The 14112-nt window shown below is 44.5% G+C and overlaps 2 protein-coding genes across 2 annotated transcripts; one reads left to right on the top strand and one right to left on the bottom strand.

Moving 5' to 3' along the window:
* Positions 1–247: 247 nt before the first annotated feature.
* Positions 248–2024, bottom strand: LOC311107554 (PHD finger-like domain-containing protein 5A). The gene is made up of 4 exons (XM_084150061.1): positions 1822–2024; positions 1142–1165; positions 765–931; positions 248–447 (listed from the first exon to the last, which is right to left on the bottom strand). Exons 1-4 carry the CDS (start codon positions 1871–1873, stop codon positions 358–360), a joined length of 333 nt encoding a protein of 110 aa, XP_084006187.1. The 5' UTR covers positions 1874–2024; the 3' UTR covers positions 248–357.
* Positions 2025–2344: 320 nt separating this feature from the next.
* LOC311127998 (aconitate hydratase, mitochondrial-like) lies at positions 2345–13832 on the top strand. Its single transcript, XM_084159925.1, has 17 exons — positions 2345–2398; positions 3477–3619; positions 3860–4118; positions 4245–4337; positions 4577–4735; positions 4848–4998; positions 5247–5351; positions 5592–5683; positions 5837–5942; positions 6167–6324; positions 6778–6851; positions 7069–7180; positions 9748–10029; positions 10173–10364; positions 10587–10719; positions 11626–11747; positions 11945–13832. Exons 1-17 carry the CDS (start codon positions 2363–2365, stop codon positions 12074–12076), a joined length of 2349 nt encoding a protein of 782 aa, XP_084016051.1. The 5' UTR covers positions 2345–2362; the 3' UTR covers positions 12077–13832.
* The last annotated feature ends 280 nt before the right edge of the window (positions 13833–14112 follow it).

Genomic DNA, 14112 nt, shown 5'->3' with positions numbered 1-14112 from the left:
GTGATTGAACCATCCCTGAAGATTTCCCTTAAACCACGAGAGAGCACCCCAGTTCACCTTTTGGGGAATAGATGAGAGTTGTGGGAAACTATTGTCAATCTTTCCTGATGGTAATTCTTCCCAGTTCTAGTTTCATGATATCACATTAGATTTCATTCATGTGTAAAACTCAGTTCATCCCATAAAATGATGAACACTAGATCATTAACCCCAAACTACTGGGAAAATGCATGCATGTAGACAGCAGTAATATAAAAGAAAGCTTTATTGTATTGTCAAAACATGTTCACACAAAATAAATGTAAAAACGTTCACACAAAAAAACAGAAGCAAAGCACTTGTTGGACCGGCCTGTCTTCACCTCTTCTTGAAGCCATACTTCTTCCGTTCATAGAACAGGTCAGTCTTTGAGCTGCCCAAGTTCACAATCTTGGGGCATCCATCTCGCTGTGTGGTCACATCCAGTAGAGGAGAGAGGAGTAGAAAATCTCACATTACATTGAGATTGTTAAAAATGACAATAGTACTTGTACAACCACTTTCATATCATTACTCAGCATCTCAGACACCTTTCATTTTTTCACACAACATTGATCTAGAACGTTATATGTCGAAGGAGCACAATGTTGAATGATTCTGTATAGTTTATTGTTGCAATGTTGTTTATTGGATACACTGCATAAACTATACGGGAGCATTGAATGTTGTGAAGGTTTTTCTACACCTTTTATAAGTGAGTGATTGAGAGAGAGCAGGTGACTAACGTCTTTCTCCTGGATAGTGCACTCTTTGCAGTAGTAAGCATCAGAAACCCCAGGACCTCCACAGATGACACAGCGCCCCTGGTAGGACCCGTAGTTGCACTCGTCACAGATGCGCACCAGTGTACAAGGCCTCACATATGAATCACAGATCACACACTTTCCATCGCCTAGGAGAGGAGGGAAGAGAGGGATGAGACTGTGTTTAATGCCGTGGCATTTTGAACTGGGGCAATTACATATAAAAGTAAACAAAGTCAAAGTGTTGATGATGACACGGTCTCTACTCTAGGAGTTATGAGGGTACATTTAAGGGCAGCAAATACACCCTGTGTGGGAGAAAGAGACAACATAGTGTAAAACATGTTTTATAAACTTACATTTCTCGCACAATCTTCCAATAGCTGAAAAGTAAACAATAGAACAACCAGTGAGTGAACATGAATAAGGTAGCTAGCCAACAAAGCATTGCTCCATAAAGCTAGGGGTTAAGCAATCAATAAGACATCTTACTAGCTCTCTCAAAAACTCTAGGGGCATTCTGCCTTCTCCCTACAGTTGTCAGCCACTAGCTTCGCCCACGACTGCCTCATGCATGTTTACTTAATGTAAAGACCGAGTTTCGGGGATCTTAACAAAACGCCCCCCTACAGAAGACGCCTTCGTCCAATGACTCGTGTAATGGAACTGAGAGTCATGATTAAGGGCTATTATCTTACTAACTAGTCTACTTAACCACTATCACATAGCTATAACGTTAGAAGGCAAGTCAATAATGGGTTGATAAAGAAGCAGGTCATGAACACAAGCATTTCGTTACAACCGCAATAACATCTGCTAAATATGTGCATGCGACCAATACATTGTTTTTATACAGTAGCCATCTAGCTAATGAATGAGCTAACAGTATGCTAACGGTTCCTAGCAAGCTAGCTTATCTAGCTAGCCACTATCAACAAAGGACACGAGCACAGCAATAACATTCACAGCACGAATCATTGGTTATTAGAAGTAAGTATTAATGCAATTATATCCATTGAAAATAAAATAAACACCTTACCGACACCAGCTTGTTTTCTACAAAAGATCAAATCTGGATGATGTTTAGCCATTCTCGGCGAACGGAGGGCATACGATGGTTATGTTGAACCTTCAACTTTGACCCACAGACACAGGTGACTTTTCAACTTCGTATTTTCTTTTGGTTTAGTTTCTTTTTCGGGTCATATAATTTTCGTTTATTTCACGTTAGTTAAAATGATTATGGCTATGGATATGTCAGTGAATTAATCTGGCTAAATTCAAAGGGAGAATATTACATATGAAACGCACATAATTCATCCCGGGGTCCTTGCAGCGACGTAAACAAAATATTCGATTAAAAATATCAGGATTTAATTTGTGGCACTCATATCACATATTAGTTAAGAATAATATATTCTATATATATCTCTGAATTAAACATTAGAGTAGGATCCAGAACGTCTCTATTTCTAACACAACTTTACACGTGCGTTCTATTTTCCTGCAAAGATACGCGACGTTGACAGCTACAAAAGCTGACGTCACCTCTGCTCGACACATCTTTGTCAGTGAACAAAATGGCGACCTACTGTCTCACCGTTGCACGGCTCCAGGTAAGTGACAGTTTTCCACAAATTGTATCGTGTTTATGTGCCATCTATGTGTGAGAAGTCACCCTCAAATACAATGAAAGCAGTTTGGATGTGGAACTGATGTCTAGATTTGATGTTTGTCTGAAAGACTACGATCAAATTATTGTCGGCCATCCAGGTCATCGTGTCCTGAGACGTACGTTAGCTTCGTCATGAGCTCAAGTTAGTCATTGCCACACAAATGGTTATTTAAAGCCACTTGTAATATGTAAAATTTGAATAATATGCCCAAATGTAAGATGTCATCGCTCTATATATTATTTCAACCGAGGACACGTTTATTGATTGCAAGGTTAACGGAAGGTTAGGGTGCAGAACAACCACACAGGGCGCTGGCAAGCACGACGCAGTCTGGCCAGTGACCAAAACAACATCGTTAGTGAGTGACAGCACCTCCTTGGTGACACGGAAAGTCAAAATACCAGTTTATTGATGTATGTCTCGCTGTTGTAGTCAGGGATTTTCATTGTAGCACCCATTTAGCGCTGATTATTGACTAAACATTGGAATTTGCCAGATCATTTTCTGCCTGCTATTTGCCACTGGTATTCATTCGCAAATGCTTAAGTTGTTTGTTTACCCCACATTGTGCCAATGATATGATCTCATCCACTTCCAGACAATGAAAGGCCTTAGTCATACTGCTCCCAACTAGAGGCAGAGCTGTTTCACCTTGAACTAGAATGAGTCTTTATGTGCTCAACAAGAGTCTTTCAGTTTTTACTAACATTTGTACTTGACCTTTTCCCACCTTACTAGCTCAGACTTTGCTGATAGCTACTTTATTGAGGAAAAATGTACTTACTGTGATTTTTGGTTGTCCCACCTAGCTACGGTGCATTCTGAAAGTATTCAGATGCCTTGACTTTTTCCACATTTTATGTTACAACCTTATTCTGATCTGCTAAGTCTAAGGCGCTCTTTCATCTAAGTTGACTACTCATGGGCTACAGAACTGCACCCAAAGTCCTATCTAAATCTAGGCCCAAATTATTTTTATGTATGTTTTTTTTTTATGTTGAATTAACTCTGTCGTCAGCTTGCCTTGGGCCAGGGTGTGCGGCGCCTGCACGTGTCTGCAGCCTTCAATGCCAAGGCCAAAGTGTCAATGAGCCGCTTTGAGCCCAGCAACTACGTCAGCTATGAGAAGCTCAATGAGAACGTCAACATCGTGCGCAAGAGGTCAGTCTACCCCTCCACCGTTTACATTAGCACGTGTCCCTGTTTCACTCCATTCTTACAGTGAGATGGCCTACAGGCCAGGGTGCCAGTCTGTTTCTGACTTAGCCAACTTTGTTGTCTTGCCAAGGCAATGATGGGACTATTACCCAGGCCTTTTCTGTTCAGTGTCAGCTGTACAATTAGAGCTATTTGTAGCCCTTTACAGTAACTCAACACATTCTCTGCCCTCCTCCCTTCCAGACTCAACCGTCCCCTCACTCTCTCGGAGAAGATCGTCTACGGCCATCTGGATGACCCTGTGGGGCAGGACATCGCCAGGGGCCGTACGTACCTGCGTCTGCGGCCGGACCGCGTGGCCATGCAGGATGCCACGGCCCAGATGGCCATGCTGCAGTTCATTAGCAGCGGCCTACCTCGTGTGGCTGTGCCCTCCACTATCCACTGTGATCATCTGATCGAGGCCCAGATCGGAGGAGCCAAGGACCTGGCGAGGGCGAAGGTGAGGGGTCTGGGAAGGGGATGGATGCAGGATAAGGTCGTCAGGCCTGGGGGCTGGAGGCAGGACTAGGGAATAAAGTACTGGTAATAATATTTTGCAATTTCTCTTCGTTCTCTTGGTTCTTAGGACATTAATGCAGAGGTATATAACTTCCTGGCCAGTGCTGGAGCCAAGTATGGAGTGGGCTTCTGGAAACCAGGCTCTGGCATCATCCATCAGGTACAGTAACAAGGCTACTCTGAAATGACACTGAAGGCACATGTTTCCCCAGTGTTGATTGCTGGCAATGCACTCACTTGATAATAGACAAGATGTCCTTATAGAATTAAGTTCCTCTAAATTGTTATGAATTTCATTATACATTCACATAAGATATTGCACATTTATAATGAAGAGCAGAGCTATCTGTTTGCAGTGGTAAGTACCATAACTGACACTCTCTTATCTCACCCATTCAGATCATCCTGGAGAACTATGCCTACCCAGGGGTGTTGCTGATTGGCACAGACTCTCACACACCCAATGGTGGTGGACTGGGCTCCATCTGCATTGGAGTGGGAGGGGCTGATGCTGTTGACGTCATGGCTGGCATCCCCTGGGAGCTCAAATGTCCCAAGGTAAGTGCGAATTCCAGTTTAAATTGGACACTCCTTTTTTCCCAGTACTATATTACAGTATGATACTACATAAACCTCACTAAATCATGTTCTCCTCCTGTCCCCCTGTCAGGTGATTGGGGTGAAGCTGACAGGCAAGCTGTCAGGGTGGACGTCCCCCAAGGATGTGATCCTGAAGGTGGCTGGGATTCTGACCGTGAAGGGGGGTACTGGCGCCATTGTGGAGTACCATGGACCTGGAGTGGACTCAATCTCCTGCACAGGTCAGAGAGGGGGAGAGAGAACTGGGTTACTACTGTCCTCTACTGCACACTGTATTACTGGCATCATCTAACTAGGATGGTTACCAGCTGACCACCACTGCTCTTTGGTCTAATATACTTATGTTTTTCTGTGTATGGTGTGAGGAGCACAATCATCAATCGGCAGAGTTTACTATCAAGCAATGTTGTAGGATATTTTGTGTTTGTAGGAATGCCCATAGAAACCCACAGCATATTGTGTGTTTTAGGAATGGCCACTATCTGCAACATGGGGGCTGAGATTGGAGCCACCACCTCTGTGTTCCCCTATAACCACCGCATGAAGACATACCTGGAGAAGACTGGCCGTGGAGGTCAGTCAGTTCATGTCATCACACAAGTATGTCTGTGTGCGTGATATGCAATGATCTGTCAGGTGATGTGCTGAATATGTTTGTGGGAAGTTCTGGGATTGCGTCCCAAATGGCACCCTATATAGTGGACTATAAAGGGAATAGGGTGCCATTTGGGACGCTCCCTGGAAGGTTTGTCATTTCCTTATAAGAGATGCTTGATCCATTTATCCGACCCCGTTGCCCTCGCTCTCCTCTCAGACATTGCTGCCCTGGCTGACGATTATGCTGACCTGCTGGTTCCTGACACGGGCTGTGAGTATGACTCGATCGTCGAGCTCAACCTGGATGAGGTGAGTCCCCTGCTCTTTCTAATAATAATAATAATAATAATAATAATAATAATAATAATAATAATAATAATAATAATAATAATAATTATAATAATAATCTTTCTCACACACAAATCCAACCTGACCCGCGCTATCTTTCTTTGTCCTTCCTAGCTGAAGCCCCACATCAATGGGCCCTTCACCCCTGACCTGGCCCACCCCATGGCAGACATTGGGGCCACGGCAGTGAAGAATGGCTGGCCCCTGGAGGTCAAAGTGGGTCAGTGCAGTCTTCAGATCCTTTTGACCTCACAGCTGGCCACTGTGTCTCACCACCATGCGTCTCTGTTTAGACCTTAAATGACTATAACTGTGATGTTACTATATTATTACTAGATATACTTTTTCTGGCTTTAGCCTTAAACACTGATGTATAGCTGTTCTATTGAATATGAGAAAGTAGACATGCAGTGGGTGGCTGCTTAATCTGTCCCCTCTCATCAGGTCTGATTGGCAGCTGCACCAACTCCAGTTATGAGGATATGGGCCGCTCTGCCTCCGTGGCCAAACAGGCCCTGGACAAAGGGCTGAAGTGCAAGGCCGCATTCACCATCACTCCCGGGTCTGAACAGATCCGCGCCACCATCGAGAGAGACGGATATGTGAGTCCCTGGCACCGGTAGATGGATAGGGGAAGGGGATATGACCAGGGTTCGAACTACTGGGGTGTCTGGTCTGCTGATCACGCCACCCAACAAATCAGGGCAACAGGATAACCGTTGTAAAATATTGTTGACATCCTCCTAAGCATCAAGGACATTAACATTGGCCCAGCTCTCTATTTTAAGGGCATCACTTGTAGCCAGTTTGTAATTGGAGCTCTGGATGTTGAGATCCTCAGCAGGAATACTACTGCTATGTCCTGGGCTCCTCCCAGCTGGCCTACTGCTGGCTCCTCCCAGCTGGCCTACTGCTGGCTCCTCCCAGCTGGCCTACTGCTGGCTCCTCCCAGCTGGCCTACTGCTGGCTCCTCCCAGCTGGCCTACTGCTGGCTCCTCCCAGCTGGCCTACTGCTGGCTCCTCCTAACTGAAGATGTATGTATGTTGTTCTGTAGTCCAAGATCCTCGGTGATGTTGGTGGAATGGTCCTGGCCAATGCCTGTGGACCCTGCATTGGACAGTGGGACAGGTAATAGTCAGTTGACTTACTCATTCGTGTTCATTCTGTTGATATTCACTTGAACTTGAAAGACTTCGATTAAAAATGTCTTAAGATATTGCCTGCGTATCAAATGTCACCCTACTCCCTATGTAGTGCACTGCTTTTGACAATGGCCCATAGTGCACTATATATGGAGTAGGGTGTTATTTGGGGAACACAGTGTTAAGTCGATGTTTCTGTTCAGGCGTGATGTGAAGAAAGGAGAGAAGAACACTATCGTCACGTCTTACAACAGGAACTTCACCGCTAGGAACGATGCCAACCCAGCCACACACGCCTTCGTCGCCTCCCCTGAGGTACTGTTAAGACTGAATATACACACACAAGGGTTTCCGTTAAGGAAATGTGGCGCAGGACATTTCACCGGCAGCATTTTTAATTTAACGGACATTTGAGAAATTTACCAGACCCATATGCGTTGGGAGCGTAACCTGATTAGGGCGTCCGTTCACGGTGCTCAGAATGACAGAAATCACATTAAGATTATGGTTATTTATCTTTGCAGAACATGCAACTTGAGGACGCAAGGGCATGCGTCCTTCTTACCGAATTCCGATGCGCACTTTGAAGATGTTAGAATAACTTTTTACTTTTCCTCAGCCAAAATGACGGGTAAAAAAGACTATTAAAGAACTGCAAAATCACTAGCCTATGTCATTCCCCCGTAGTAGGAAAGTTTACATTCTATTGGTGTGAGAAAGAAATAGCTTATTCCAAACACTCTGGGACATTTGTGGGATGATACAGTGCATTGGGAAAGTATTCAGACCCCTTGACTTTTTCCACATTTTGTTACATTACAGCCATATTCTAAAATGATTACTTTTTTTTTTCTCAAGCTACACACTACCCCATAATGACAAAGCAAAAAAAAAAAATTCTTTTATTTTTTTAAACCATCACGTTTACATAAGTATTCAGACCATTTACTCAGTACATTGTTGAAGCACCTTTGGCAGCAATTACAGCATCAAGTCTTCTTGGGAATGACGCTACAAGCTTGGCACACCTGTATTTGGGGAGTTTCACCCATTCGTCTCTGCAGATCCTCTCAAGCTCTGTCAGGCTGGATGGGGAGCGTCACTGCACAGCTATTTTCAGGTCTCTCCAGAGATGTTCAAGTCCGGGCTCTGGCTGGGCCACTCAAGGACATTCAGAGACTTGTCCTGAAGCCACTCCTGCGTTGGCTTGGCTGTATGCTTAGGGTCGTTGTCCTATTGGAAGGTGAACCTTCGCCTCCAGTCTGAGGTCCTGAGCGCTCTGGAGCAGGATTTTATCAGGATCTCTCTGTACTTTGCTCCGTTCATCTTTGCCTCTATCCAGACTAGTCTCCCCGTCCCTGCTGCTGAAAAACATCCCCACAGCATGATGCTGCCACCACCATGCTTCACTGTAGGGATGGTGCCAGTTTTTCTCCAGACGTGACGCTTGGCGTTCAGGCCAAAGAGTTCAATCTTGGTTTCATCACACCAGAGAATCTTGTTTCTCATGGTCAGTCCTTTAGGCAAACTCTAAGCGGGCTGTCATGTGGCTTCCGTCTGCCCACTTTACCATAAAGGCCTGACTGGTGGAGTGCTGCAGAGATGGTTGTCCTTCTGGAAGGTTCTCCCATCTCCACAGAGGAACTCTGGAGCTCTGTCAGTGACCATCGGGTTCTTGGTCACCTCCCCCGATTGCTCAGTTTGGCCGAGCGGCCAGCTCTAGGAAGAGTCTTGGTGGTTCCAAACATCTTCCATTCAAGAATGATGGAGGCCACTGTTCTTATGGACCTTCAATGCTGCAGAATTGTTTTGGTACCCTTCACCAGATCTGTGCCTCGACACAATCCTGTCTTGGAGCTCTACGGACAATTCCTTCAACCTCATGGCTTGGTTTTTGCACTGTCAACTGTGTGACCTTATATAGGTGTGTGTGTGCCTTTCCAAATCATGTCCAATCAATTGAATTTACCACAGGTGCACTCCAATAGTTGTAGAAACATCACAAAGATGATCAATGGAAACCGGATGCACCTGAGCTCAATTTCGAGTCTCATAGCAAAGGGTCTGAATACTTATGTAAATAAGGTATTTCTGTTTTATTTTTAATAAATTAGCACACATACCTGTTTTTGCTTTGTCGTTATGGATGTTGTGTGTAGATTGAGGATTTGTATTTATTTAATCAATTTTAGAATAAGGCTGACTTAACAAATTGTGGAAAAAGTGAAGGGGTCTGAATACTTTCCGAATGCACTGTATGTTTTCAAAATGCAAAGTGGTTGTGTGTGACGCTGAAGCCTGCCTACCGTAGGCCTATATGCACTTGAATGGGAAGCATGCTTAAATTACCAGTTGAGAAATAAAAATAGTGGGTATTTTTAATTATGGCCATCAAAACCGTTTAACAGGCTATTTGCATTTAGAAGTGTTACGCAATGATTGGGCTTATAAAAGCACAGCAACAAATGAGCTGTAGCTGCTGCTCTCGCGCTGTCTGACATATTTTCCACTTATAGGCTCTATCTGTATGCTGTGCGCATGTAATAAACATAACAGTAACAAATGTACAAGACAATTTAATTATGCAAATTAACCTATAGACCGATTTGTATATTTTTATAAACATGACTGGTCAAATGTATTTCCATCAATGAATAGGCTAAAAATCATTATTTTGCAATGTGTTTTATTTCCCTTTTTTTTTTTTTGGCTGGCGCCAGTTTTTTGAAAATATGTTTTTTTTATCGTCAGAAGCCGGTTATTACCGGCTAACGGAAACCTTCACACACAGCTTTTTTGCTGACTCACTTTCATTCTGTTCTCACTCACTTCCATGGAAGATATTGTACACACCTCACCTATCTTGTCCTCTCCTCCTCCAGATCGTCACAGCCCTGGCCATCGCAGGAACCCTGGATTTCAACCCTGAGGTTGACTACCTCACGGCCGCCAACGGAGAGAAGTTCAAGCTGGAGCCTCCCAACGCAGACGAGCTGCCTAAGTTGGACTTTGACCCCGGTCAGAACACCTACCAGCACCCCCCTGCAGAGGGTGGATCCAAGCTGAGGGTGGACGTCAGCCCCACCAGCACCCGGCTGCAGCTGCTGGAGCCCTTTGACAAGTGGGCCGGAGGAGATCTGGAGGACCTGCAAGTCCTCATCAAGGTCAGGGGTCAAAGGGGGGGAAAAACTAGGGTCTGTTCAGGAGGGTGGATCGTTACAGAACTTTCTGATATACATTTATTTTCAGTTAAACTTACTCTTCCTCCTTTCTCCCAATCCACCATTCTCTGTCTCTGTCCATCCAGGTGAAGGGGAAGTGCACCACAGACCACATCAGTGCTGCCGGCCCCTGGCTCAAGTTCCGTGGTCACCTTGACAACATCTCTAACAACATGCTGATTGGAGCAGTCAACATCGAGAACGACGGCGTCAACAAGATCAAGAATCAGCTGACGGGAGAGTACGGCGGTGTTCCTGACGTCGCCCGCCATTACAAGGTAAGCACCCCGGATGATGAACCATGACCCCTAGCTCAAACATCCTCACTTGAGATTAAAACCTGTACTTTTCGCTCAAATTTCCCTTTTGAAAGTCTGTTGTGCGTGTCTCAGCTCTTTTATAGATTCAGAATACCCATAAACATTTGGCCATCAGTGTAGGAAATGGCAATGAGGGAATTTAGGTTTCCCTGATGTGGTTGGTGATCTCTCCTCTCCCAGGCCAACGGTCTGTCATGGGTGGTTGTGGGAGATGACAACTACGGTGAGGGATCCAGCAGAGAGCATGCCGCCCTGGAGCCCAGACACCTGGGAGGAAGATGCATTATCGTCAAGAGCTTCGCCAGGATCCACGGTAACTTAAGCACAGGCCAAAAGGGATAGTTTGTTGTGTATGTGCGCACACCCGCAGAACATTGCATCTACATTGCTTCCTTCCCCAACTTCGACGATATTCACCACTTTGATCTCAAAATAGACAATCCAAGTGAATCGTGTAGATCCTAATTGGGGGGGGGCTCGTATCGAAATCATTGACTGGAAAATGTATTGAACTTATTAGAAAAGTAGTTAAATTGCACAGTTTCTCCTAATTCATGAGAAGAATGCATCAGTGATTCATATTTCCTGCAACTTTCTGAAGTAATGCCTGTTTCCTTGCACCTATGTTTGTGTAGCCAGTTGGCATGCCTAAACAGGCATTTCTAAAGGCTTTCCCAGAAAACCTTCCCAATTAAATGTTGACTGCAAAGTAGGCCTACCTGGCAGAATGATATCATGATTTGTATGAATCAGGTGGGCATTTGTTTTGCAAACTCTCTTCCCCAGACCTCAAGTTGTCTCCTGGTGTGGTGTAAGCATTGTTGTGGACTTAGAACATCCAACTTTGTTTTTCTAAATGTTTGTTGTGAACTGGAGAAGAAAATAAACCGAATTGAATGTGGAAACAACAAAGATGATATAGTTCCCTATGTCTTCCTGTCGGTGGAGACCAATTATCATTTTGTGTCATGATAAACCGTAAGCGCTGACCAGAGCTCCCCCCCGGACACTTTTCTCTGTCTATTGTGATTGGGAAAGTTAGGAGTATTGAGACTAATTAAATGTTATGTACTTGTTGTTCTCTGAAAACTAGCAAATAGATTTTCTTGCACTTCACACTGCATTTCTGTGTCTGTTTGGGGAGGGGGGGGAGTCACCTTTATGGGTCCTCACCAGTTTGCATCCCTGCAGCAACCCTTTTTTCCTTTCCTCTCTGCAGAGACCAATCTGAAGAAACAGGGTATGCTGCCCCTGACCTTCCAGAACCCTGCTGACTATGACAAGATCCGACCAGACGACAAGATCTCCATCAAAGGACTCGCAACCTTCGCCCCAGGAAAGGTGAGTGGCACTTACACCAATCTCTAGGCTTTAGTTCCAGCCCATCATGGTCACACCTGATTTAACTAATCATGGTCTAAATTGGACTGTCCAGGATATGAACCACCCAGCTCCAGTGTTTAGCCTTAAGGTTTGTTTCCAGGTAAGGTTCACCATGTATGTCTGTCTAACTGTGTGTGTGTGGCTGCCCCCTCCAGCCTTTGTATGCAGTTGTGAAGCACAGTGACGGCACCAAAGATGACTTCCAGCTGAACCACACCTTCAATGAGACACAAATCGAGTGGTTCCAGGCCGGCTCCGCCCTCAACAGGATGAAGGAGCTCCAGTAGCTGGAGAGGGAGTAGGAGGAAGAGCTACGGATACAGGGGGAGGGGTGGAGAGGACTGGGGACATGGGGCAGGCAGAGATGGGGCAGGTTTGTGTTTAAAGATATGGGATATGTCTCAATCTTGAACGGCTTCCTTTCCTCCTCGCCTTATGTTCGTTACCACTGATCTGAAAGGTGAAAGTACATTTAATATGATGAATCTATCCGCTCCATTTAACCAATCAGTGATAAGTAGGGAAAGGAGCTGAGGAGAGGACCATATAAGAGTATTGAGACATGGCCGTGGTAAAGAATAAAAGCCGCACCTTCCGGTCCAGTCCAATCATCAACCACTGCATGTGTCATCCACTGCCCTGCACTGTAGAGACGAGTCCATCAAAACTTCTCATATTTAAGATACACATGTCAAACCTCGCAGCACAGACTGCAGGAGTGCATAGACACAAAGACTGGTACTACTGTACAGTTTAAGGTAGGGTGAGCTGCTGTCGTAGACTGATAAGTAACAGTCAGGCATGAATGTTGGCGCTCAGATACTGTATACAAAGGGAGGCATACTGCTTTTGAGAGACACACACACACACCAACACTTTCTTATTTGAGTGGAACGGTAACCTAACACAATGCCAACTGCAGCTCCTCCAGTTATCACAGCTGTTCAAACATTCAGTCCATCCTAATTGTAGTCGCTCACCTGGTCTGAGTTGCACCAGTCTAACGCTGTATCTGGCACAGGCTGCGTGAGATATCTGCTTTAGTGATTGTGTGATGGAGTGTTTGCTTTGTCCTTTCAGCTCCATCCACATACCCAGTAGATTCTAAAAAAAAATACAAAGACTAGAAAACACAGCAAATGGACATCTGTGTGTCTATATATAAAAATGAGTGTGTATGCGATAACTCTTTGTAACAACCACTCCTCTCCATCCCACCACTAACACCCCCTGTGCTTTTGGATCTTACTGAATAATACCACACTGGTCAAAGCTTCCAATATTTTAGAGTGATTGCTTATGTATTTTTTTCCTCTAAAAGCTTGGATGTGCATTAGTGAAGTTTTGTTTTTGTATCGTTGTCTCTGGAGAACCGTGTTAGTTGGACTACCAGACTCTTTCGCACTGTCCTGTGTATTTTTAAGTGCCCTTTCTTTTTGTAGGATTACGTTAGGGTGCAGAGTTTGTCCTGATCAGGGAAAAACTCCTGGCCCTTGTGTTTTTATCGCAGATGTGAACCCCTGTGTCAAAGCTAGATACTGCTGGACCAGTGGTTCCCAATCAGTGGTACTCCGGACAGGGAGAAATTCAGTTGGTGGTACATTAACAGAAAAAGGTTGGGAACCACTGCGCTAGACAACACTCCCATTGCTTGGCAGTGCATGGGAACTCTCTCAAACACACTAGCTAACGCTGCCTAGAAATATTTCAACAATAAAATAAAAATGGTATGAATTTTTCTGTAATAAAAAAAGTTATAAACCACATTAAAACATTTAATCCAACAGCATTCATGTTGTGACGAAGTGCAGCATCTTTCCGCGTCTGTTGTGGTGTGTTCTGCTTTGCAATGGGAGTAATAATCACACAATAACTCCATTGTAAACAATCACCCCCTCCCCTCATGTCTGCAGTATGGAAAGTGTCTGGATCATGTATATTTATGTTTTTTTCTTTTTTTCCCCCTTGTATTTAATAAATTAGTGCTATTCGGTCAGGATGAGTTTTTAAATAAACTGACATTTCAATGAATATAGACCACTGCCTCTGTGGGTTAAGTTAGTTGTGTTGTCTGGAGTTTCCACTTGTTCAGTTTTGTGTGTGTGGGAAGGGGAAGCGAGGAGCGAGGGGAACGAGAACCAAGCAAACTGACATTTGTTCCCAGAAAGTTCCCAGAACATTCGTTAGGTTGCGGCAAATGTTTTCATAACACCAAAACTGCGCAGTCCTGCTGATGATTATAGAATGTTTGTATAACATTTTTGCCTGATGTTGCAAGAATGTTCCTAGAACACAGAGTATACAAAACATTAAGAACACCTGC

This window comes from Coregonus lavaretus (genome assembly GCF_964263955.1).
Source record: "Coregonus lavaretus genome assembly, chromosome: 1".
In the NCBI taxonomy this organism is placed as follows: Eukaryota; Metazoa; Chordata; class Actinopteri; order Salmoniformes; family Salmonidae; genus Coregonus; species Coregonus lavaretus.
Note: the sequence above shows the minus strand (reverse complement) of the source record. Positions and strands in the feature narration are given on the sequence as shown.

Coding starts and splice junctions, on each gene's coding strand:
- LOC311127998 (XM_084159925.1), top strand. CDS start 2,363: ATGGCGACCTACTGTCTCACCGTTGCACGGCTCCAG. Junction 4,119..4,244: donor AGGACCTGGCGAGGGCGAAG/GTGAGGGGTCTG, acceptor CTTGGTTCTTAG/GACATTAATGCAGAGGTATA. Junction 10,030..10,172: donor ACCTGCAAGTCCTCATCAAG/GTCAGGGGTCAA, acceptor CTGTCCATCCAG/GTGAAGGGGAAGTGCACCAC.
- LOC311107554 (XM_084150061.1), bottom strand. CDS start 1,873: ATGGCTAAACATCATCCAGATTTGATCTTTTGTAGAAAACAAGCTGGT. Junction 932..1,141: donor TGGAAGATTGTGCGAGAAAT/GTAAGTTTATAA, acceptor CTCCTCTCCTAG/GCGATGGAAAGTGTGTGATC. Junction 448..764: donor GCACTATCCAGGAGAAAGAC/GTTAGTCACCTG, acceptor GTGACCACACAG/CGAGATGGATGCCCCAAGAT.